The 26,023-nt window shown below is 42.9% G+C and overlaps 2 protein-coding genes across 7 annotated transcripts; one reads left to right on the top strand and one right to left on the bottom strand.

Annotated features, from left to right (window-relative positions):
- Positions 1-804: 804 nt before the first annotated feature.
- PLCXD1 (phosphatidylinositol specific phospholipase C X domain containing 1) lies at positions 805-15,155 on the top strand. 6 transcript variants are annotated; one of them, XM_082220157.1, is made up of 9 exons: positions 806-1,039; positions 1,909-2,008; positions 3,289-3,452; positions 5,064-5,211; positions 6,237-6,373; positions 6,662-6,790; positions 10,889-11,044; positions 12,468-12,651; positions 13,393-15,155. In XM_082220157.1, the coding sequence occupies exons 4-9, from the start codon at positions 5,097-5,099 to the stop codon at positions 13,626-13,628; spliced, it is 957 nt and encodes a 318-aa protein (XP_082076283.1). In that variant the 5' UTR covers positions 806-1,039; positions 1,909-2,008; positions 3,289-3,452; positions 5,064-5,096; the 3' UTR covers positions 13,629-15,155. The 6 variants fall into 6 exon arrangements, with proteins under 6 accessions (XP_082076285.1, XP_082076284.1, XP_082076286.1 ...); XM_082220159.1 differs by lacking the exons at positions 1,909-2,008; positions 3,289-3,452 and adding an exon at positions 3,787-3,942 and having other exon boundaries at positions 805-1,039; XM_082220158.1 differs by having other exon boundaries at positions 805-1,039; positions 1,909-3,452; positions 5,076-5,211.
- Positions 14,656-26,023, bottom strand: GTPBP6 (GTP binding protein 6 (putative)). Its single transcript, XM_082220135.1, has 10 exons — positions 25,537-26,023; positions 24,858-24,995; positions 24,048-24,118; positions 22,553-22,683; positions 21,244-21,314; positions 19,654-19,812; positions 18,546-18,754; positions 17,178-17,326; positions 15,994-16,146; positions 14,656-15,309 (listed from the first exon to the last, which is right to left on the bottom strand). Exons 1-10 carry the CDS (start codon positions 25,895-25,897, stop codon positions 15,165-15,167), a joined length of 1,587 nt encoding a protein of 528 aa, XP_082076261.1. The 5' UTR covers positions 25,898-26,023; the 3' UTR covers positions 14,656-15,164.

Genomic DNA, 26,023 nt, shown 5'->3' with positions numbered 1-26,023 from the left:
CCTTAACAAAAGCCTGCCCCCCCCCAAATCCTGGCTACGCTCATGGTACTTTAGGAGTAATCCTGGAATCACAGAACCGTAGTGTTGGAAGGAGACCCTGGCGTTTAATTCTGAGAAAGCCTGAACCAGCCTGTTAGAAACCTCCCGTGGATGGGGCGCAGTCCCGCACCTCCGACGCGTGTTTATTCAATCGCGCGTGGGGTGTGCAGCTCGATCCGTATTTACTCGCAAGTAAGCCTTGCTAAAGCCTCAGCGCCTAGGGCTTGCCGATCGAAAGGTCGGCGGTTCGAATCCCCGCGGCGGGGGTGCGCTCCCGCTGCTCGGTCCCAGCGCCTGCCCACCTAGCAGTTCGAAAGCACCCCCGGGTGCAAGTAGATAAATAGGTACCGCTTACCAGCGGGAAGGTAAACGGCGTTCCGTGTGCGGCTCTGGCTCGCCAGAGCAGCGTTGTCACGCTGGCCACGTGACCCGGAAGTGTCTCCGGACAGCGCTGGCCCCCGGCCAATAGATGTGAGATGGGCGCACAAACCCCAGAGTCTGCCAAGACTGGCCCGTTCGGGCAGGGGTACCTTTACCTTTACCTTTAAGCCTTGCAAGGGTCTCTCGGCGCTGCTTCTGCCTCTCCCACCCACCCGCAATTCTGCTGCCACGCTTTCATAACAAAGCCCTGATTTTGCAGTTTCAGATTTTGCTTCTCCTCGTCCCGCCCCAAATTCGGCTGCCCCCCCTCCCCACGCAAGAGGCGGGGCGTTGGCGACAAGGACCAATCCCGGGGCTTGCATGCAAATCGAGGCCAGCGTGTGTTTGTTTTCATTTCCCGGTGCAGCGGCTTTTGGGAAAAGGCGAGTGTTGGATCCAGAATCTGAGCGGGCCCGGATTGAGAGAGGAAGCGAAGCGAGGTTCTGCTACTGCTGAGGGGAACGGGCAGCTGCGACCCCAACGCTGTGGAATTGCGTGCTGTGGAAAGCCAAATGTGACACGCGACAGGGCGATTTTGAAGAATGTTTCCTGGAACGGGATTTTTCTGATTCTTCCTCGAGTAAGTTAACAGTTTTTCTTTGCAGTTTTTCTTTTTTAAAAAATAAAAATTATTTGATGCCTCCCGTCTCCGCTTTGCGCGCGAGCAACGATACAATCCTGTGCAGCCTTGTTTACTCTCGAAAGTGTGACTGGGACTGCAGCTGAAATATTTTCCCACAGCTGAATGTAGGGCAGGTCCCGCGTCTCTAAGCAACCGGTTTTTTAACTGTGCCACCACAGCAGTAATAAAGTCTCACTGATAAACATCCGTCCCCATTGTTATATAGGACTTTCCCATTCAGTTTTTATAGTAGCATAACGTTCTAGGTGCTTTGTGTGTGTGTTTGTGTGTGTGTGAGAGAGAGGAAACTTGGATTATTTACAGACAATACCAATGCCCCGTTGAAATATTTTGCGCAAAATAACTTCCCAGGTGTCTATGGGGGGCGGGGAGGACGATCTACAAACGCATTAAATAAGAATTTTTACTTGAAATTTTGTACTGGGTCTGAAACCCGTGCCTCCCCCACCCCACGTCGTCTGTGAGCCTTTCCGTTCATCCGAGTTGGGTTGCTAAACTCTAAAAAGGACTGCAAGACGGGAACTGTGAAATTGTGGACTTCGTGTTTTATGGATTGCTGATGTGCATCCACAAATTCCAATAAATGCTTAGGGATGGTTCATACTTCACCAAAATATGAAATATCAGACCGAAATATGAATAAATGAGGCAATGTGTATCATATAAGTACATTTATTAGATTGCAAAGATAGAAGAGTTGAATGTATACTTCATGACAAATACAGAAAGATCCAGAATAAGGTACATGTTGCATTAAATGCAGTTACATATTTAATATGTCTGGCTTCTTTTTTGTTAACTTGCAGGCACAGAGGAGCAGAGGGAGGGGAAGATTAAACCTTTTCCTTTGTACTCCAGGTCCAACTAAAATTGTCCCTCAAGCTGGGATTTGCTGTAGGACAGAAGGTGCTGTTGGTGAAACCATGCATTTATTGTAACATGTAGTTCAGCCTTGAATGTACAAGTTTTTAGGTCAAGTATGGGGAACTGGTGGTTCTCCAGATTTTGTTGGACTCCAACTCCCATCAGCCCCAGCCAGCATGGACAGCGGTTAGGAATGATGGGAAGTGAAGTCCAATACCTGGAGGGCTACAGGTTCTCCTTACCTGTTTAGAACTTTTCTCAAACATATGCACTGTAATTATGCAATTTTATGGTACAGTCATATAGCTTGAAGTATGATGTATAAATATAACAAATTAGAATATGAGTTAGCATCTCACATGGAATTCCTCGCAATAATGACCGTAAGCTAGAGGTTCCTTTACACATCAGGAACCTGTTGCTATTGCACATGAGGATCTTCTCACTAAACAGGCACGTGTTTGGTTTAGCAGATACTGTTACTACTGATCACCTGAATAGATGGGTGATCTAGAATAGAGATGGTGAGAATTCTGTCATCGAATGAATGGTGCTCTAACATCTTTTTTTTTGTTAGGGAGAAAGTTGGTTTGTTCTGACATTATTATTATTATTATGCATTTTTACCTGGCTTATAAGGTTCCTTAGGAGATTATGCCAGAGCTGTAGAAGCTTTAGCGTTACTGATTGGTAATTTATGTGTGGGAACAACTGACCTACTTAGGAAAACAATAGATAAGGAACGGCAGAAGGGATTTTACAAAAAAATAGGTTAATAGCCCCGTAGGAAATAAATCAGGTTGTGGCTGTCATGACCTCCTGTAGTTAGGCAATATTGGCCGCTATATATGGGGCAGATTAGGATGTGTTTGTATAGAGTCTAATCTGTGTTGTGCTCCCTGATGTTCCTAATTCTTACCAAATTAAGTATACATGGATTAATTTTGCCCAAATGACATCTGTTGTTATGTTGGGATTTTGTTGTATTATATCATGGACTGGCTGGATGCAGATGAGTGTTGGGGGGCACCAGCTCAAGGGAAACCCCTGGGGAAGAAGTCTCAGAGGCCAGGAGACTGGTAGTGGGACGATGGGTGAGAGGTCAGAGGGAGAAGAGGGAGCAGACTGGGAGGAAGAGGAGGTGTCAGAAGCTGAAGAGGCAACAGGGTTTAGTGAGCAGGGAGTGGCTGTGGCAGAGAGCAGTCCAGATTCAGAGGCAGGAGAGGAGGAGGGCCAGGAGATGGAGATGAGGCAGGCTGCTGAAGAATCCAGGGGGTCTCCCTCTCCTGTTGTGACCAACTCCCCCCACCCTGGTCTCACAGAACAGACAAAGAAAAGAAGAGGGTGGAGCAATGAGAGACAAGATTATGAAGCCTCAGTCTGCTGGGGAAGAAACTGGGGGAAGAGCCTTAGAGAGTGGTGGGAAGGCTCTCACAACTGCCTCTTTGGGGCAAGACTTACTCGGAAGGATTGCTGTGACCACTAGGTATGCACTGTTTTGGTTTCTTTGAATAAAGAGTTAACTTCAATGACACTGGTGGTGGTGTTGTTTTATTGCTGACCTATTCCTGACTCCAGCTTTTGACATACTGCATCTTTTGCAGTTCATGTAGTAAAATAGATTGATGGGTTTGGGATGGGTATAGACCAGTGTTTCCCAGCCTTGGGTCTCCAGCTGCTTTTGGACTACAACTCCCATCATCCCTAGCTAGCAAGACCAGTGGTCAGGGATGATGGGAACTGTAGTCTGGAAACAGCTGGAGACCTAATGTTGGGAAACACTGGTATAGACTATCAATTTTATCAATATTATTTTCTAGCATATCAAACGCGAATGACTTACTCAAAATGTATTTTGGTATGGGACCAAGATTCTTCTTTCCACCACACCCCTTCAGCCATTTGACATAATTTTGATTGCAATCCTATATCAATTTGTCTGGGAGTCTGTTGAGCACAGTGGACCTTACTTCTGAGTAAGCATGCAAAGAATTGCACTGTTGATCTTGGTTTGTGGATGGCAGACTGTTCTTCCTAGTTACCTGTGTAAATGGTTGGGATTTTAGACATGGTAAAAAAAAGAAGTGTAGATGCCTTTTAAAACAAATTCCTGAAAACTGATTTTACAGTTCTTTGGGAAGTATATCCAAAACCATTGATATGCACTTTCAGGACAGGAAAAGGTAATTTGATTGGTTTATCTGCAAAGTGAAGGGAAAAAAAAGATGAATTCAGACAACCATATTCCCCCCCCCCAACTTTTGCAGTATCTAAGTACTGGGACTCAAACATAACCAGGTCATCTAAATGGGTCTTTGAAGTAGTGGACAACATAATACTTAGATGTTTTCAAATGCATTCTGACTTTAGGACACTATCATTTGTTAGATCCTTCCCAGTACTATTGGATTCCAAAGGCAGCTACAAAAGTCATCACATTAAGCGAAGAACCCAATTGTCTGAATCTATTATTGGGTATAGGCCTCTTTTAGATGGGTTGTTTTAATCCCATGCATATGCTTTAGGAGCAGTGATGCATATGGTGACTAGTGCCACTCACAGGTGAATTGACCTGGTGCCTGTAGGTCAGTTACCCAGTTCTGCCCTATTTGCCATGACTCAAAAAAAGGTGGTGATGAATTGTGCTGATGCATATCATTCCACCCACTGTCACAGCCCTTAGGCTGGTGCAATATAAATGGCTGCCTTGGAGGGCAGTTTATGACAGGTACGAAGGGTGCAACAAAGACTTGATGTGTGATTTTTTGTCTAGTACATTAGTGCCCTCCAGGTATTTTAGATGGCAAGTATCTGAGGGATAGCTCATTCGGTAGAGCATGAGACTCTTAAATCTCAGGATTATGGGTTGAAGCCCCACGTTAGGCGAAATTGCAGAGTTTGACTAAATTAGTCTTGGCTCTGATTCAGCACAGTAATTCTTACATTCTCATCTTAGAGTATTGTTATTAGTTTGTGGGTGCAAGACACCTATAATTCCTGAATTTAGTAAGTGTTAGAATTTAATCAGTGCCACAACTGTACTGTGCAATGAGAAGGTCGTATCAATGGAGCAGACTTAACTTCTCATTTTGTTCAGCTTCTTTTATAGAACATCACGCAAAAGGGAAAAATGAAGGGACGTTCAAAGAAGAAATCTGTTCACTTGTACAGTGACGGCGGCCAATGGATGTCTAATTTGCCGGAATGTCTCTGGGGCATTCCTCTCTCTAATTTGTCACTTCCAGGTAAATAGCACCAGCTTTTCAGTATCCTATTGCACTTAGATTTGGATTGGCTATGCTCTGTAGCATCTGTGCACTCCCACAAATGCAATATAAACATGTGTAGACCACATTTTGGAAATAGTTCTGGAGTGAGCTTCTTCCTGTCATGTTGACTGATGTTTTGGTGCCAGACAACTCAGTCAAGGAGCAGGCCCAACACCGAATCTCATCGACAAAATCTAATAGATGTAAGCCATATTGTTGGGGTATGTGTAAAAGGTAAAGGTACCCCTGACCATTAGGTCTAGTTATAGCCGACTCTGGGGTTGAGGTGCTCATCTCGCTTTATTGGCTGAGGGAGCCGGTGTACAGCTTCTGGGTCATGTGGCCAGCATGACTATGCCACTTCTGGCAAACCAGAGCAGCGCATGGAAATGCCGTTTACCTTCCCACTGGAGTGGTACCTATTTATCTACTTGCATTTTGACATGCTTTCGAACTGCTAGGTTGGCAGGAGCAGGGACCGAGCAATGGGAGCTCACCCCGTTGTGAGGATTCGAACCGCCGACCTTCTGATCGGCAAGTCCTAGGCTCTGTGGTTTAACCCACAGTGCCACCTGCGTCCCCCTAGGGTATGTGTAGTTTGCCCAAATTGTATCAAAATGGTGGTTAGGAAATCCTAACTTAAAGCTTCTTGCTGAGGGAAAAGCACTAGCCAGGAATGATTTTCCTTTTTTGCCAGCCCTCCAGTAAAGGGAAGTTCTCCCAACCTTCCTTGGGAGGTTGTGTGATGGCTCAGAATCAGACATCACATGGATCTTGCTTTTCAACCCAGTCTCTCAGCCTCTAAGAAACTTGATGAAAGGGTTTGCACTGAGCTGGGATTTGATACCCGCTTTTCCCCACTGATAGATCTTTTTGCAATTATTTGCTTAGGGTGGGAATTGTGTGTAAAGCCACATGGTTTTAGAGATGAAGTTTTGTGCAGAGGGTAAGATTTGTCAAATGATTGGAAGTAGATTAACTTTACGTTTTTATTCCAATAGGAAGTCATGATGCTATGACTTATTGCTTGGATAAGGACTCGAAAGTGAGCATAAATGAATCCAAGTTGCTGCAGTTTATGGACAAGCATATGCACAACATAGTACACCCAATTATTTTGAGGTGGTCTATAACACAGGTAAGCAGTTCTCAAACTTTCTGGTTCCTATGTCTTAAGCTTGCTTTTTCAACAGTTAGCATGCTCACTCTGCTGTAAGGGCCATATGAGATGTACCATCCCACAGCTACCGCAAGGAGAAATAGAATAAATGTGCCTGATGTATTAAAAATGTTGAGGTTTGTGCTAAGCAACTTAACAGCACAATCTGCTGTCTTCTGAATACTATTTTTTATCTAAAGTCAAAAAAGTGTGCTACTGAGACAATTCAGTATTTTTCTTGTTTGCACTTTGTTTTTAACTTGACAGGTGCTGACTCTGTCAGAGCAACTGGATGCGGGAATAAGGTATTTTGACCTGAGGATTGCTCACAAGCCTGATGAACCTTCCATGAAATTGCACTTTGTTCATATGCTGTACACAACAGCGGTTGTAGAGGTACAGTTTTGCTTTCATAGCACTGAAGTATTTATTATTTCATATTATCATGGGATTTATTACCTGCCTTTCACCCTAAGGTCCCAGGGAGGACTTAAAACACAACATCACAACACAATTTAAAAAAGAGTTTAAGACAACTTGCTGTAGTTACATATGCAGTCATACCTCATGTTACATTTGCTTCAGGTTGAGCATTTTCAGGTTGTGCCCTGCGGCGACCCGGAAGTACCAGAACGGGTTACTTCCGGGTTTTGCTGCTTGCGCATGCACAGACGCACAAAATGACATCACGCGCATGCGCAGAAGCAGTGAATTGCGACCTGCGTATGCACAGGTGCAGGTTGCGTTCTTTTCAGATTGCGAACGGGCCTCCAGAACGGATCCTGTTCGCAACCAGAGGTACCACTGTAATGATCTAACTCCCCTAGATGTTGTACTCCCAACTCTCATCAGCCTCATCCATTGGCTAGGGATGATGGAGGCTGTAGCCCAATGTTTGGAGGGCTGCAGGTCCCCCAGCCCTGATCTAACTACTATTTAAGTAATATGGGGCATGTGCCAGCCCCTTCATGGTGCAGGTGAAAAAGTTGCATGTATGCCTCAATGTCTCATCTGTAACAGCCTTGTGTGGGGGCATATCCCATTTGAGGAAGAGTAATTCCATCAGTTTTACCATTGGCTTTTGGAACTATCAGGCTGTGTATTGGATCAGGCAGGTGCCAGGTAATTTGCCTGATTCTGCAGCCAGTGCAGAGAGTACTGACCCCTATGATCCTGCAAACAGTGCTGCAACTAGACATCCCATGCATACTAAGGAGGACTAGTTGGTCTGGTCATTTGCATATTATACATTGTATTATATGCATGTATACGTATGCATGGTTGCCATGGCTGTACCATGTCCTGTTGGCAGAGAAAGCACCACATCTGTACCAGGTGAATCAGAAACTTCACTTATGTGCTCCCAGGGCTTGGTATGGGTGCTGGCTCACTAGAGACCAAGGTCTGTTTGTGAGTGCAGGGAATACACTACCTTCCTACAGTCCAGATCATGGTCACTGATGCCATGATTTTCATTACAGAGTGCAATGGATCTGTATTGGAATGGAAGTTATTGAATGCCATTATAGCCTGGAAAAGATGTTAATCCCCCCCCCCTTTTTTGTATCAAATGATCTTTAGTGTCAAAGTTCAAGGAGACGCTCCTTCAAGTCTGTAGTGTGGAAATATAGAACTAAGGACTTCTTTGGATGTTCTTCTGCATACGTCCTGTTGGAATGAAAAGGGCGCTGCTTAGGCACATCTGTGTTTTACATGGATCCCATTCAGTGGAGCTTGTCTAGAAAAATCCAAGGTCCTTGATGACTTTACCACAATATGAAAGTTTAAAACCAACATGCATGATTACGATTCTTTATTAAATTTATATCCTTCCCTTCCTCCCAAAGGAGCTCAGGGTGGCCTTGAGGACCGAAGGCATGTTAAAGTCAGAGAGCCTTCAATATCCAGCTTGGGTATTTTGTATTCATTCTGTAGCAATGGCCCTGTTCAGAAAAAAACCAGCAGTGCTTTATTTCCATTAAAATCTACAAACTTGCCCCATTGCTTTTGATCTTGTCTGTGCACGTCTCTTTTTTTCTGGATTGGGGCTGTTGCAATTCATTTGCAAGAATCTTGGTAGCTGTGAAGATGCAGTTGACTGGAATATTGGCTACTGTTATGCTGTTTTATAAATATCATAAGGATAGATCCAGACTAAGTTACTTTTGCTTAGCTCCCACTGAATGGGATTTAAGTTAAGGCACAGCTAACTTGTTAGCTTATTGAAGCTAACCTAACCAAATGTGTTATGGCTAGAAAGCGCAGCTCTCAAAAAGCTTTTTTCTCAGGCATCCACCATTTCAATAAGACCCAAAATTTAGACTTACTAAAGATTCAGCAATTACCATGTTGACTCAGGTATAACATAGCAATTCCCTGTGATGTCTGGCTTTCATATTTTTAATCTGTTTGAAGATTATTAGGATTCCACAGCAGGCTAAGCAACAATTACAGCAGACAAACATTACTAACCCTAAGTGTTCAAAATATGAATCAGCTTCTCAGAATTGCCTGACTGGCTTTGCAAAGCATGAATTAAAACACACTTCTGCTTCTCTTTCATTGGCCTTCTAGTTTCCAAGAGGTTGGAACAGATTGTTTTTCAAAATACTGAGATGCTGGTGTACCTAGATTTCCAAGAATAATAGATATGCAGACTGTGGTTCAAAACAAACTCTGGTCAGTTTTAGAACAAACCAACTTCAAGCCACAGTGTCTGAAGCTAACAAGTTTGCTTTATGTGGCAATCTCTGGTCCAAATTCCTTCTCCCGGCTGTCCAGAAGGAAAGCAAAGAATGTGTGAGCCCAAGACTTGTGGCTACTTCCTGGTGTGTGTAGTGCTAAAACATGGTTTACCAATTAAGTGAGAACTAGACAATTGGGTTTGCCAAATATTTGGGTGCACTGGCCTTTATGGAGATTTCTGTACACACAGAAGCTTCCTCTGTGTTTTCTTTCTTTCTTTAATGAGCCAGGGAGCACACCACATGGACAGAAAAGGAATTCTGGTGCATACAGCCTTTCCCTTCCATGTAGAGGAGAGGTGGGAAAACCACAGCTTGAGGACGGCATGCAGCCTCCAGCCTTGCCCAATGTGGTCCTGACACCTCTCCCCAGAATATCCTGTAGCTCACTTTGATCAAGTGCCACCCAGCATGGAAGGAAAAGCAAGTTGCAAGTGGAGAAAAATATTGATTTCTGTCTTTGTGGCTCACTTTCCTTCCCAGTTAGGCTAGAGAAAAAGAAGTCTCTGTAGATGGGTACACTCAAGAATCTTTGGATCACACCTTATGTATCTAATTAATCAGATCCTTTTTTTAATTATTAAATCAAATGCCTCATTAATTCTGCCTACTATGTGATGAATGTTCTGGGGTTTTTTTGTATTGTATTTGATCTGTGGTTAACTTTAGGTTCTAATTATAACACTGCCATATTTATTGGAAAATAATGATTGAGCAACCCACCCCTAAGTTGATTGCTCTGTTATGTGTGCCAAATGGATTTGATGTCAATAGGATTTGAGACTATGCAACAGATGTTAATATGAGCCTTTTAAACCAAAAGGCCTTCTGAGCTAGGATACCTCTTCTGTTTTGGTTTGTGGTTTTGTTTTGTTTTTTGGCATATGCAATGCAGGAACTTCAACTTAATCTTACATGACAGGTGGCCATCCAACCTCTGCTTAAAAACCTCCACCTCTCGTGGGAGTCTGTTCCACTGTTGAATAACTCTTCCTGTCAGACAGTAATGCAAACAGGGCAGAAATACTCGGCTGTGTCATAAGGACAGGTTACTTGCCACTTAGACTTGAAAATTAAAGTCGAGATTTTCAAGATCCCACAATTTAGTCAAGATTATTCTATAGTTGCAATTACATCAAGTGTTTTTTTGTTTTTTTAGCTGTCTTTACTGTAGACAAGGTAAAGGTAAAGGACCCCTGGGCAGTTAAGTCCTGTCAAAGGTGACAATGGGGTGTGGTGCTCATCTCGCTTTACAGGCCGAGGGAGCCAGCGTTTGTCCACAGACAGCTTTCTGGGTTATGTGGCCAGCATGACTAAACCACTTATGGCACAATGGAACATTGTGGCAGAAGCCAGAGCACATGGAAATGCCGTTTACCTTCCTGCCACAGTGGTGCCTATTTATCTACTTGCGCTGGTATACTTTCGAACTGCTAGGTTGGCAGAAGCTGGGACAGAGCAACAGGAGCTCAAACCCGTTCACGTGGATTCAAACCGCCAACCTTCTGATCGGCAAACCCACATCCCTGCATACAGTGTAGATAATATACTCGGCTTGCGTTAGCTAACATATGTCAAACAGGAAATGTGTAAAAAAAATTCCAATCCTGCACAATTAACATCACTGTATCTGTAGTATGCAACTTAGTGTCACTTGCGAAATTCATCAATTACAGGTTGCTGTTTGTTTCAGTTTCCTCGTAGCACTTAGCAGCTATTTATTTTACTTGTTTCGTGTTGGCTTTTGCAGGATGTCCTGTGGGATATTTTACGATGGTTAAGAAACCACCCCTGGGAGGTTGTCGTTCTAGCTTTCAGAAATTTTGATGGATTAGATGAGGACCATCACCGCCATTTGGTCTCCCGTACAAAGGAAATCTTCAGTGGCAAACTGTGTCCTAGAAATGTAAGTTGCTTGGAATGTTTGGTTGTGAAGTTTCAAGATTGTAGAAGCCTTATTCACACTGGCCTGTTCAGGATGATACACTGAAATAAATAGGATTGCTCATGTACATATCCTCGAACTATGCTCTAATTGAAGGAGATTCTGTACATATTAATATCAATACCCACATCCTTTTTGGTCAATAGGATTTCAAAAGATGCCCTGTGATTCAATGGCAATAGTGTTTAATTTCTTAAAATGAAAAAAGAAGTGTTGAGACTTGAGGCGCACTATCCAATTGGTGGATACAGACTGAAGCTAGTTAAAATGGAAAGGAACTCTTTGTCCGCTAACATTTTTCCACGACTCTTCATCTGCTAACATTTTTGAAAACAGATTCCAGAGCGCAACCTTAGCACAAATTAAATTATGCTTTGCTATTACCGACATTACTAAGATGTTAAATGTTTCGGCATGTAAACATGTTGACGTAGTTAATTCCTTAAAGGTGTGCTACATTAAAAAAAGAAAGAAGCTGCAAAACAATAATGGCAACTTACATGGTTGCATCTAATTAAGTTCTACCCTGCATAGACCCATTGAAAGTGATGGACCTAATTTTGTCATGTGGCTTAATTTCAATGAGCCTGCGAGTAAAACACAGGATACAAGACCTAATCTACCCTCCCAAAATGAGCACCAATCATCTCCTGGCTGAAGTAAGCTTTTTCCAGGTTTGGTGGGGGTGTTCAGTATCTGGTCAAATGTAAAACGTATCACTGAATAGTTGCTCCATTGATAGCAATGGGATTTACTCGCAGGCAGTACCACAGACAATTCTGTAGCCTGCTCCACATGGGTGTATGGATAATGAATTGGGGGTGCCAACTTGAATAAAATATGGGGGCGGGGGAAGAGGCAGGTAAGCCCTGCCCTACATAATTGATCACATAATGCAGCACATTTACACTATTTGTATACCAATGCCCATTAACTTTGGACCCCCCCCTTCGAATATTTTATTGGGGTGGAGGGTGCTGAAGGGACCTCAGTCCCTAGGAGTTGGCTCCTGTATAGTGAATTGTGCTGTGATTTTTTAAAAAACGTACTTAAGTAGGAAAGGAAGAAAGGTCCTTTGGTTTTTGAATAGACCCCAGTCCTAAGTTAGTGGATGGGCATCAAACTAGCAATGGTTATATTAAAAGTACATAGTCCATGGAAAGGGGTGGAGGAAGAGTCTCCATGAATTCAGTGGCCTTATCCTCAAAAGTGTCTTCCAATCCACTTGCAGCCATCTTACTGTCATATATTTTGCTATACAATTAGGGAAGTCATAGGAAGTATGACTTGGAACTTGAGGTTCCACAGAGCTGCCTTGAACTTGATCCTCATCCTTCCTGTTGAGCAACATGAATTCAGTATGTTGACTTCCCTTATCTTTCAGGTCACTCCGACCCTACGGAGCATGTGGTCCTCTGGCTACCAGGTTATTCTGTCCTATGACGATCCAGGACAAGTGACAAAGCACTGTGAGTTGTGGCCCGCGATTCCCTACTGGTGGGGAAATAAAACAACAGCGGCAGAGCTTATCCGTTACATGGAGATGAGGAAAAAGAATGGTCGCCCAGGTAATTGCTGCATTTTGATCTCCCAAATGGCCAGCTGGCTGGGGCTGATGGGGGTTGGAATCCAAATTCTGCAAATAGGAGGTGGAGTGCTTGGGTCCAGGAGAAAGGGTAGCTTACAACTGAGCAGAATTGCTCATGGGCAGGCAACTTGATTTTCTCTTCTGAGAAGCAAGTTGTGCTCATCCATGTCAGTTCTGCTCTTAAGTGCCCATCTCTGGTACTTGAAATGAAAATCTAGAAAAAATCTAGAAAAAAATGAAGATCAACTGCTGAGTTAAGAGCCACAGTCTGTACTCAGCTGCACTGTAGGGCACATCCCCATACCTTTTAAATTTGTGTTTTAGTCCATGGAACTAATCTCTTCTTTTTTAGCCGGGTGGCCTTTTAGAATGATTTTATGCTCCTTGTGTTGGTTTTATGTGGATTTTATATTGAGGGTTTCGTTTTGTTTTTCATCAGATACAGTAAAACAATCGTCTAAATTTTGTGAACTATGCAGATATGTGGTCAATGGGGTGGTCTACTAGATGGATAAATAAATGGCAAAAGTAATATCTGGCTTGCTCTCTGTGGTTTGTGAATGCAGCAGAACCAACATAGTGGTAGAAAGGGAGCAAGTCTGCTCTTCCTTGCTAAAATAAATAACGACACTCTATGCTGGTTCAGAAAACACATAACCAAAAGGGAATAAAATCACAGGAATTTCAGCTAGCAATTCTCTTTTTTCTTTTTTCCCTACAGCGGGATTATTTGTTGCAGGAATCAACCTCACTGGAGATTTAGGTTATATTCTCGCACATCTACGTGGATCTGTTAAGAAAATGACTCTTCCTGCTCTTCCATTCCTAAATCAGTGGGTTAAAAAACAGCGCCCTGGATCCAAGAAAGACTGTATCAACATAATTGCTGGAGACTTCATAGAAAAAAATAACTTTGTGGAAAACGTGATAGGCCTTAATAGAAAATGTTTAAAATAGCATTGCAGCTTGGATGCATGCTTGGGTTAACTCCTAGCATGCTATCTCAAAAAAAAAAGAAGAAGAAACAAAAACCATAAATAACCCACCTACCTCATAGGAATGTTCTGAAGATTTTGCTTGCAGCTAGGATATGGATAAACCGAAGGTGGCTCCATGAAACTCATGGAAATTTCTATGAAAAGACCCAGTTTTCCTGGGAAGCATTTAGTGCAGTAATTGCACTATACTAATATAAAATCTCCCAAAGCCCTGCTCGAAAAGATCTGTGCATTCCAATCTACCAGGGGATATACTACTGTGAAACATTGAGTGTTTGGGACAGGCATCTGGCAACCACAGGCAGAGCAGCATTCTATGCTGTTGCGATCTGGGAGAATATGGGTGATACAAAAATGGAAAACCAGGAATGCAGGCTCCCACAGTTAAGGAATTGGCTCATCTTGAAAGCTTTTAAAAGACGTGCGCAGCTTTTCTTCTTGGTTCGAAAGCCAAGCTGTATCAAGTTCCCAAAAAGCTGCATGCTAAGTGAGACAGCGACTCTTGATTGCGTGCTCAGCTACACTAAGTCTGTAAAATTCTGCAGGGTTACCAAATTCATCAAGGCTTACTTATGGAAAAATAAGGAATGTGATTGAAGTTCATGGTTTAGGAACCACTAGGAACACTAGGAAGACAGGAGTGCCTGGCGTGCTCTGGTCCATGGGGTCACGAAGAGTCGTACACGACTAAACGACTAAACAACAACCACAACAACAAGGAACAAAATGTTTAGCTAGAGCATCATGTTCACCACGGTAGGCAACAGGAAGGGCAATATTGGTTCCAAAAGCAAACCTTAGGGAGTCATACTGAATAAATAAGAGCACTGGACTTCAACCACTATGTAGCAGCGTTACAGAAAAAGCTAACCTACTTCTATGAAGGGTATAAGAAAGGAACAGCAGCAGAAAGGCTGACTAATGTATTCCAGAATCCCTAGTCAGTGTTAACAGTTCTAAGTGAAAAAAATAGAGCTACAATCAAGTTTCCCCTCAAGACATTAAATATTTATTTTTGTTAAAGGAGCGGAGCCCAGGGCTGTAATATAAAACTTTGGGACTTTTCTTCTCCAAATAAGTAAGTACTTCTTAACAAAGTGTCAGGAATTGTAATACGGAAGTTAGAGCAGCATTAGCAGTCTGGAAAATCACGGCAACGTTTCTGATAAAACAACATTCACTTTGATTAAAAATTAGCTTTCTGACTGATAACAAACCCTGCATATAAGCAGTTGAATAGATCTGCCCCTTTGCCAAGAATGGGTGGTTTTATGCAATTCCCCATAAACCGAAAGTGTTGCAACTGTCTCATGACATTTTCACAAATACACTTCTTCAGCAATTCAAGGCAAACAGTTCCTGGTCTGTCTGAAGCAAACAGGATGAAGCTCTATATTCTAGCAAAGCGCTCTCTCTCTCTCTCTCTGTGTGTGTGTGTTTAACAGCTCTGTAATACCTATTAAACAGAGACTCTCTGCAAAGGTAATTTATCTTGTTAACTGCAAGAGGAATAACTTGATCGAGGAAACAGTCTTTTGTATTTGCCCAAAGTGGAATTGTTTATGATCACCTTCACGTTGGCTGTACCATCTTCAGGAACAACATCCACATCTTGCACTGTCGCTTCTTTGTAGAGCCAACTAGAAAGGCAGAAAACAGTGAGTGCCTTATAGACATTGGCTGTATGCAGACAAAAACCAATCTCTGGCGTATTAGGAACACTGTGTGCTTATGCACTCACTCCTACCCTTGCATGCTCGGATTAATAAGCAGTTCCCTGGTCTGAGCAAATGCTCCAAATCAGGATTGCAGTTCACTTTGCACAATACTCGTAAATACTTTGCGTGAGGTGGGCACAGGAAGGAGGTAGGGTAGGGTTGGGGGCTCCCTAAACCAATATGAAGAATAAGAACTCCTTAGCTTCCTTCTACATTGAAACAAAGCAGTCCTGTGACTGCAGCCTAGACAATCAATGGGAAACATTGTGTTGTGTAGCAGCAGCAGCAGCAGCAGCAGCAGCAGCAGCAGCAGCATGATTACAAGTTACTGGCCTGGTGGCACCCAAGGACATATTTCACCAGACTCAAGGTCAAGAAAGCTAACTAACACACCAAAAAGGGAATCCTTTCAGCTTTAACTGTTACAACAGAACCAGCAGAACACAGGCAAGCTGTGGGTTTGGCAAGGAAAATGAAGCTATTTTTTAAAGATGGCTAAAACTTTGCTGTGGCGAAAGACCTAAAAGCTATCTGCGTTTGATGAAAAAGATCCTCAATACAAATTTGCTCTACAACAAACGCCCCGTAACCAGTAAGTATCCTTACCTGAGCTGAGGTCCAGATAGATCGATTTTAATTGTCATAATGTTTTTCCCAGTTACTTTCAAAACTCTGCTGTCTATTTCCTTTTTTAATTCTTCTAAACCATGCCCGAGGAGAGCAGAAATGGCCATGGCTTCTGGCTCAGCCGGATGGTACCTCAAAGAAAGCAGAGGTCAGAAAGTCAGGTCTTGGCAGCAGGAAACAATATAGTTGATACACAGTGTGTTTTGTTGCTGTGGGCCTAGGAATGTTTCAGACATATTAAGATGATGCTCATATTTTGATTCCATTCTATGTAAGAAGAAGATTCTGGAATTAAGCTCCAAGATCATTTTGTTTGGGGAAAATTCAAGAGTATCAGGATCAGAAGAATGGTAAAATTTGGGTATAAAATCAAACTTGATCATGCATGTGGTTGACTCCGGTTCCTACCACTATCTAGTATCAAAAATATTGAAGTAAATGCAAGGTTCTTTCGCTCTTAAACCAATCACATAGCTCAGGTGCTACATCTGTCTTCACCGTAAATGTAGTACAAATTACTTTTTTCTTCATTATGATCTTCTGTAAGTGCAACTTTTCAATTCCCAAAGTGTTGCATGCTTCTGAGCCTCTTTAAAAGCAAGCAGCTCTTTTGAGGGTTGTAAATATTAAATGGTTTATTTCTATTTTGTTGACATTTATAAACGAAGAAACTCGTAAACCAGTCAACCCAGTTTAAAGGACACAACATAATTTATATTTAAATAACGTTTAAAACTGAGGAAATCAATAAAACACAAACTGTTGTGTGCTGGATTCCACCTAGCAGTCATTTGCCATTGTGAGTTAGAGAAAATGTATCAATTTTTGGCCATGCTGGGTGGAATTCAACCATCCGCCCTGCATTCATGGAAGACCTTTTGACTCGGCAGAAGCCTCTGCTAACCCTTGTAGCCCTCCAGAGAGTGGAAGGATTTTCCAGACCAGTGTGGAGGTGTCTGATGGATCAAAAGCCCTTCCATGAGTGCCAGGGATTCCACCCACTGACTTTTGGCTCTTGTCCAGGTAGACAGGGCCGTGGCGTTTTGCCAGCAATGCAGAAAATGAATCTGGCACATTGCAGCTCATTGCAATACTCTAGTTTAACTTGATTAAGAACTGAGATAGCTGGGAGATATAGACAATAACATTCTGTTACCTCTTACCTATTTATCAAATCCACTTTATTGTGAACTTCAATAATTGACTCCAGTAGGTGGTTGGGAAGATTAAGTTTCCTGAGAACCGATAGCACGCTTTCCTTCTGGAGGCTGCTTTCTGGATGGCTAACATCCCTCACGTGTACAATTAAATCCTAGTAACAAATAATATGCATGCCCCAAAAGGTGCTGAGTTATTTGACTTTTAAAAGAGAGCTGTAAGAGAGAAGGATAGTGTTTCATCCTGCTATTTGATGAGGTACAAAACTGAACTCTAGGTGAAGTATTATTTGGCTAATTTCTAGAGTGCCTGTTTACTTTCCTAAGAAGTAGAAATTGCTTTCATCTCTAGCATATATTAACATTAACTATAGACCCTAAGCAATTTGACCTTCTCCTAAGGCTAGAGGTGAAAGTCCTTGGAACAACAGAGGAAAAATAGACCAGGAAAAAGAAACTTTTGAAAAAGCTAAACGGATGCCTCCAACCAGATAAAACTGAACCAAAACCACACCCATGTAAAGCTCCTTTCGTCAAATTCTCTTGCATTACTCTGTAGTATTTAAGATATGTGACACAAATGAGGGCTTAAAATAAACCTACTTCTGAGACAGACCCAAGAAGGTTGAAGTTAGCAAGCAGTTCAGCATATCTAGGTTGTTTTTGGAAATCAATGTAAGAATCAATGTAATAACTATTACGGGGGTTGGGTGAGTTGCCCCCCTTAGGTTTGATATTTTTCTAAACAGATTAAAAACTTAGTATCTAAAGTCCTCACTTATGACAATAAAGGTAAAGGTAAAGGTAAAGGACCCCTGACAGTGAAGTCCAGTCGTGAACGACACTGGGGTTGTGGCGCTCATCTTGCTTTATTGACCAAGGGAGCTCACGTTTGTCTGCAGACAGCCCCCCCCCCCCGGTCAAGTGGCCAGCATGACTAAACCGCTTCTGGTGAAACCAGAGTAGTGCACGGAAACACCATTTACCTTCCTGCTGGAGCGGTACCTATTTATCTACTTTGCACTTTGACTTGCTTTTGAACTGCTAGGTTGGCAGGAGCAGGGACCAAGCAACGGGAGCTCACCTCGTCGCAAAGATTCGAACTGCCAACCTTCCAATCAGCAAGCCCTAGGCTTAGTGGTTTAGACCACAGCGCCACCCGCGTCCTCACTTATGACAATGTCCAATACAAATTGAGCGCAGTATGTTGCAGTCCTCAACTCTTCCTGTAGGTTAGTTAAACAGAAGCCTATAAATTCCTCAGAAACAAGTGCTAGTATCCAGGGGACCAGTATTTGCACCCACCTAAAGAGTAATTTCTCCCAAATTGGCTTTTAGGCTCCATGTCTGTTAAATGGTGGTGGTTGTACTTACTGAGCAGGCTACATCTTCTAATGTAGCTGAAAACGATTCCACGAGGTCATGGGGCAGCTGAGACAGAAAGCCAATCGTGTCAACATACAGGACAGTCAGACAGGATGGCAGGAGGCCAGCGTGGGCTGTAATGTCCAGTGTTGCAAAGAGCTGATCTTGAGGCTGCAGTGCTGAATCCCCAGTAAGGGCCTTGATTAGAGTGGTTTTACCTAACAGAAAGTAAGGAAGGAAGGAAGTGAAAGCTGAACCAGCCTCAATTATAAAGGGGGGGGGGGAGTTAATGGGATGGAGACTTGTCATTTATAGAAGCACAAAACCAGCCACCATTTCAATACTATTTTATAATCTATATGTCGGTGCACATCAGTGTGTTACGGACAGGTGTTCAGGAGATCATGATCCGTCAGGTTTCATTTGACCAGAAGGAAGTGTGCCGGTGAGTCTTTATATGACTTGTAGGGGGTTCCAGGTTACGAGTCCCTTCCCTTCCCCAAAGAAAGCTATGGAGCTAAGTGTGCAGCACCTTTCTGTGAAATGAGCCAGCCTGCCTGCTTCCACCTGTCAGCATTTGCAGCCAAGGAGTGAAATCAGAGCTGCGATTGATGAGAGGGCTGTTTCAACACCAGTAACAGGAAACCCCGAGGTCCTAAACAGCTTGCATTTCCCCTTTAGCGCACTTTCGCTGCTTCTGTCTTATTTTCTAGCTGTCCTTGAAATCTCTGCAGTTTTCAGTTCTTTTTCTCCTACATATCAGGCTCCACCTATCTTGTGGTGGGATCTGCTACTCCCTGTAAGTTATTTTCTGAAATAATACTACACAATAAACACAGATGGCTGTTCAGGAATCCCCTTCCACACATGTCAAATGCAAAATGTGAAAACTTTGCAAAGAGGCTTAGGCACTACCATTTATCAAGGATTTTAGCTATGCGGGAAGCCCTACTAAGTAACAAAAAAGCACTTTGTTTTCTTGAGAAGAACTGGCATGGTTACATGTTACAGTCCAAGAATTAATACTTCCTTACACAAAGCTCTCTTCACATTTACATGAATTTCCGGCAAGTACTTAAATACTAGCAACATAAGCATTTGTGGTGCTGTTCCCTACCACAATTAGTGTAGCCCATTACTGAAATAGTAGGAAACTCTGACTTTCTTCTTTGACTTCTGAGTAAGCGCCTTTTTCTTCTAAGCCTCTCTAGTGCTTTTCGAATTTTTAGTTCCTTTTCTTTTAAGAGGCGAAGTTGCATTTCCATGAACGTTTCACCTGAAAAGCAAGTAGCAGCAAAGCAAAAATCACCCATTTGGAACACATGAGGGAAACAAGGGTGACACCAAAGATTAAGTCTTTGCAAAATTATTATTTTTAAAAAATAATCACACAACAGTAAAAATAAAAGCTGGAAACAATCCGAAAAGTCATGTATCATTTTTGTTAAAATATAATAGTTTCCATCATCAGTAATGATAATATAAAGAATTTTAATATACACTGGAACCTCGGGTTACGTTACCCTCGGGTAATGTAAACTTCGGGTTGCGAAAGCGGCAAACCCGGAAGTGTTTCGCCACTCGCACATGCGCAGAAGTGGTCTACTGCTGCACGCACATGCGCAGAAGAGGTCTCTCCGGTTGAGAAAACTTTGGCTGGACCTCCAGAATGGATCCCGTTCACAACCAGAGGTACCACTGTATATGAAAATAAAATTTTGGAAGGGATATGTAGGATTCAGCAGTTGGTGGAACACAATAAAAAGTGTGTATAGAGTGGTAACTAGTTATGAACTTAATTCATTCCGGAGTTCCGTTCTTAACCTGAAACCGTTCTTAACCTGAGGTACCACTTTAGCTAATGGGGCCTCCTGCTGCCGCCGCGCGATTTCTGTTCTCATCCTGAGGTAAAGTTCTTAATCCGAGGTACTACTTCCGGGTTAGCGGAGTCTGTAACCCGAAGTGTTTGTAACCTGAGGTACCACTGTATTGCTTAGATGTATAGAACATTGAACATGACTGCCACACCTGCCTATTGCAGCTAGAATAGTCTTTAACCTTGAACATACTAGCACAGGCATGCCTTTTTCAGGAAAGATCTGTAAAAATGATGCCAGACTCCCTTTTATTCTTACCCCAGTTCTCACATAATGCTAAGCCAAATCATGAGTAGGCAAGTATGTGGGTATTCAGAGCAGACATCACACCTGCATCGTTCCTCCAGCTACTGTCCTGCTACCTGGAGCTAAGCCATGGTTTTGGCTTGACATTATTTCTGAACCCAAGGTCATGGTAAACAAAGAGCCACGGGTAAGCCAAGAAAAAAAGCTTGGCTTTAGCTCATGCTTTGTCAGGACACAAACCATGAGTTGGATTTGGATGCAACGCCAAACCAAACCACGGCTTATCTCCAGGTAGCATGGCAACAGCAGAATCGGAGGAAGAGCAAGGCAGCAGCAATTCATGCTTAGCTATGGTATAGATTAGCATTACGTGCTAACCAGGCCACAGACTTTCCTGGAGAATCCACAGAACCAAGTCTAAGCGAACGTGTTTCATATGCATGGCTCTAAAGGAATCATTACAAGAACAGTTCCATAAAGACAAACTGCTTGTGAGTGGTAATCAGTGTTTGCATCAAAGCCCTTGACTGCAATAGTGATGGAGTTTTTTTTTACTATTAATTTCCACAATAAATGCAGCCTACCTGAACCCATAATGTATCTTGAGCCACCTCTCTGCTGATCCAACCGATTGACATCATTTCTTACATTGGTCCTGAGGGATAAAAAAATTAATATGCCTTTCAGTGGCCATAAAAGTCTATTGACAGTTAAGTTACAATGGATGCAACTCAGATAAAATTAGTTGAAAACAATGCAAGAAGTTAGTTGGAGTTAAAGTAAATACCATTGCTTTTAATGAGATCTAAAGCACAAGCCTAGGGATGTGGGTGGCGCTGTAGGTTAAACCACACAGCCTAGGACTTGCTGATCAGAAGGTCGGTGGTTCGAATCCCCGTGATGGGGTGAGCTCCTGTTGCTCGGTTCCAGCTCCTGTCAACCTAGTAGTCTGAAAGCACACCAGTGCAAGTAGATAAATAGGTACCGCTCCAGCGGGAAGGTAAACGGCGTTTCTGTGCACTGCTCTGGTTCGCCAGAAGCGGCTTAGTCATTCTGGCCACATGACCTGGCCACATGACCTGTACGCCGGTTCCATCGGCCATTAAAGCGAGATGAGCGCCACAACCCCAGAGTCGGCCACGACTGGATCTAATGGTCAGGAGTCCCTTTACCTTTAAAGCACAAGCCTATACATGCCTAGCCAGAAGTTAAACCCCACTGAGTTTGACAGCACCTGCTCCCAGCTAAGTTGGCATAGGACTGTAATCTTACACATAATTAACATTAGCTAAGATAAGAGCCAGTCTGTGATTCTTTCTGACCGTTTAAACATACAGTGATACTTTCATTGACAAAGAAATCTGTTTTATGGTACTATGCTGATGATGCTTTCACACATAAAAAAGTATGTTAAAGGTCTATCAGAACTTCTGAAAACTACATACACAGCCCTGAAAGGACATGAAGTGCCGAATAAGCACTCATAAAAAACTGTAATGATAAAAAAAATCCATGTATATAACTTTTACCAAAAAAAGGTAACTGCTAAAGCTGCTTTTATATGTTGTAAGCTGCCATGTTATATTTTATTTTATTTTTTTCAAATAAAGCATACAAACCAGTCTTCCCCAGTTTGGTGTTCTATTGATATTTCAGACTACAACTCCTATCAGCTTCAGCCAACATGGTCTGTTGTAGCTGCAGCTGATGGGAATTGTAGTTCCAAACATCTGGATGGCACCAGGCTCGGAAAGACTGACCTAAGCTTTGTAATGTCGTTAACTACATCTATCCGTATATTACACAAGAGGCATGTCAATGTTAAGTTATTATCTGAAAGCGTTTCTGCTTTCTGTTCAGATACTAACATGAAATGTGCATTGCTTCAAGTACCTTAGAAGTGGGATTTCAGCCAATGCTATCTGGAGCTTTGCCTCTTTTGTTCGAGCATTGCAGCGGAAAATATGAAGGACGACTGTGTATCTGTCAAAGACCTTCACTTGCCAGGCTTCTTCAAGTTCTTTCTTTTAAAAGATAAAATAAACTGAAGGTTTTTATATTGCCTGTGAATTTGAAGAAGAAGAAGAAGAAGAAGAAGAGTTTGGATTTGATATCCCGCCTTTCACTCCCCTTCAGGAGTCTCAAAGCGGCTAACAATCTCCTTTCCCTTCCTCCCCCACAACAAACACTCTGTGGGGTGAGTGGGGCTGAGAGACTTCAGAGAAGTGTGACTGGCCCAAGGTCACCCAGCAGCTGCATGTGGAGGAGCGGAGACGCGAACCTGGTTCCCCAGATTACGAGACTACCGTTCTTAACCACTACACCACACTGGCTCTCTCTGATGGAATTCAGAATTTTAACAATGTACTGCTGTAAAAGTAGCATCTAATGGCTTTAAGGACTTGATTGTAAAACCTATCAGAACAGCTCACGCCACTGAAAGTGGCAAAAGCAAAACCTCGTGCTTCATTTCCTGCATATTTATAGCCGTCTGATATAGAAGATGTCACTCCTGGAATGGGGATGGACCAAGTAGCCTCATCCCATAGCTTCATGCGAACAACACAACTATCTGTACCAACAGACCCTTCACACGTACAGCTGTACGTGCAAAGGCTTCTATGTGACCTGGAAACTGAACTGCACAGACTTCTGGACTGCATAGAAGGCTTTGTGCAAAGTTTCTTATCAGCACACCGTCATGTTGTTAATGCAAAGGCATGGGAGTGAGGTCTATGTATCCCTGGCCCTTTGCTGGACAACACAGGAGCAATATATTCTGAAGAAGGCTCTATGCTCCATAAGCCTTTCTAGACATGGTTTCACCTATACCCAAGTCACCACCTATGATGCGTTTCCTCTTCTCTGGCGTAGCATGTGTGAATATGTAGCATATCACCGGGCACTTTTGCATTCTGAGTTTCCCTGCTCCCACCAGCAGCTGGTACCTAGTGGAGTGGATTGAGTAAACTACTGCATTACAACATTGTGTGGTCTGTATTTATGCTACAGAGGGGAAATGTCATCACAAGGAAGTATTTGAGGTGCAAGTAATAGAATTCCTAGTCCAGTTTTTCATGTGTATATTACAAACTGATGCATGAAAAGGCAATAACACATGGAATATGGAAACATATTTAGGTAAATTTTAGTGATGTTTAGCCATGAAGCAAACATCATACTCTGTCATAGTCCATTCCTATGCAGGTTTACTTAGCCCGTTCAACAGCTAGCGAATAAAATCAGAGTTATTTCTCGACTTCTGGACTACTACTAAATCAATGATTTATGCAGATTCTTAGCTACATTCACACTATATCAATATAATAAAAATATTCCAGAACCACGAAGGAAGACTTGTTAGCTTAGATATAAAACTTTGGATTACCTTTGTTAGAGGAGAAAGCCTTTCAACATTTACGAAGACAGATGATACGTTTGACAGTCCTTTAATCTTATCTAAATGAAAAGTATTGAGATACATAATTTTGTAACATATTGACTTTTTTTTTTAAAGTGAACTAGTAGCCCTGCATTTTAGGCATTTCTCAAGGACTGGCAGGGCAGGCACCCACTCCCTCTGCAGTGTCCTACAAATACTCATCAATCACATTCCTAGGGACAATTCACACCCTCAGGCAAGGCAAGAGTTTCAGCACCAGTCATTTGCTAGGAAAACATCTGACTCACTCTTGCACATAGCCAGATTATAGCATTATACTTGAACCACTACCAGTATCTGATGTTGGATTAATGTATATGGATATTAATCTGTTTCCCCAATTTGGGTGCATTAGAAAACAACAAAAGTGCAACAGCTGGTGCATGCAGGGAAGGGGGAAGCGGGTAGTCCACATGCAGAAAGCTTGCTCAGAATTTAATAAGCCGCAGGTTACAGAGAGTTAAACTGAACCAGTCTATTATGTACAGTCAACTGTTATATATTACAGCAAACCTAAACATTTCACTGAAACAGTCACAGTGATATCTTTCAAAGTTATAGCCATTAAAAACAAAACAAAACTGATTTAGAACATGTAGCATTTAAATTACTATTAAATTAAATTACTACATAAGATCCTATGGTATCTTATGGTTAGATACCATGAGGTTTTGTTTCATTTTATGGAAATGGTAATGTGAAGACTTAAAGGAGAAAAGAAAAAAACTTCAAAGCTTCCTACAGGTATTGTCTTACCAGTCAGAAGCTGAAAATTCCCTTTACCAAAGATAAATTTCTTGTCAGGAACTTTTGTAGAAAGGATTATTTTATCTACCACTGTCCAGTTCCGTATGGTGTTTATGAGAGCAGCAGCCTCAGCTAGTTGTAGTTCAGCTGTCAGTTGGGAGAGAAAAACGATACAGTTCTAGTCACATAATAACATCCATTTTCAAAATCTGTTTATCCATAAACACACAGTTATAATGATAAGTACATCTACGAAATGAAATCTTGGAATGTTAACCCCCTTCAAGCTAGAGGCAATGTCACGTTTAGAGATGGAGACACCAGTCTGTTTCTGTTCCAAGTCAGTTTCACGTGTGCTCAGAGTCCCATGAACCTGTGCAGAAGTCACCCCAAATTCGGCTGAATGCATGTCACCCTAACAGTATTATTAACAATAATTGCCTCTATATCCCTCCCTTTTCCCTATGGAGCTCAAGGTGGTGTGCATGGATGTCCTCCACCCCATCTTATTTAATCCCCTGAGAGGTAGGTTAGGCTGAGAGGCAGCTGACTTGTTAATGACTTGGGCTGGTTTCTATGCCTGGTTGCCAACACCGTTACTCCATGTGCGAGTACAACACACAGGAGGGCAAGCAAGCTGGGCGCAGCTGCGTTGCAGACACACCACCTTTCTTGTGTGGCATCACACCTGTGGTCAGCTGCGGCTTGCCTGGCCCCCATTTCACAGCTGGATGAACAATGAACACTTTCTGGGCGTCAAGAGGGAGAGTGGGCAGCCTCGGTTCCAGCAGATCTTCATCTATGTCCAGCCCGTCCTCGTCTTCCCCGTCTTCTTCCTCGTCGCCCCCTGCTCCAGAGCTGCTCCGGTTGCCGTCCCAACCCCTCCTTCCCTTGGCAGGCCCATGGCCAGACTCCGGGAGCCGATAGCTGGCGCCAGTGGCGTGCCAAAACCTGACCGGAGCGGGCGCCAAATGCCCAGCCGGGGGGAGAGGAATAGCGACGCGCAACTTCTGCAGCAGCTGCCGCCACCGAAAACTCCCGAGGACCATGGCGCGCGCGCGCGTGTGTGTAACACCCTTTAAGTCCCCCCAGTCGCGGTTTGTCCGTCTCCCAAAACACGCCCCGCGGGTCCCATCACCGGTTGGAACAGAGCCGGGCGCAAAGCCCAGCCCCCT

Source organism: Podarcis vaucheri (assembly GCF_965113315.1).
Source record: "Podarcis vaucheri genome assembly, chromosome: 4".
Lineage (NCBI taxonomy): Eukaryota > Metazoa > Chordata > Lepidosauria > Squamata > Lacertidae > Podarcis > Podarcis vaucheri.
The sequence above is the reverse complement of the archived record's forward strand: the minus strand, read 5'-3'. Positions and strand labels throughout refer to the sequence as shown.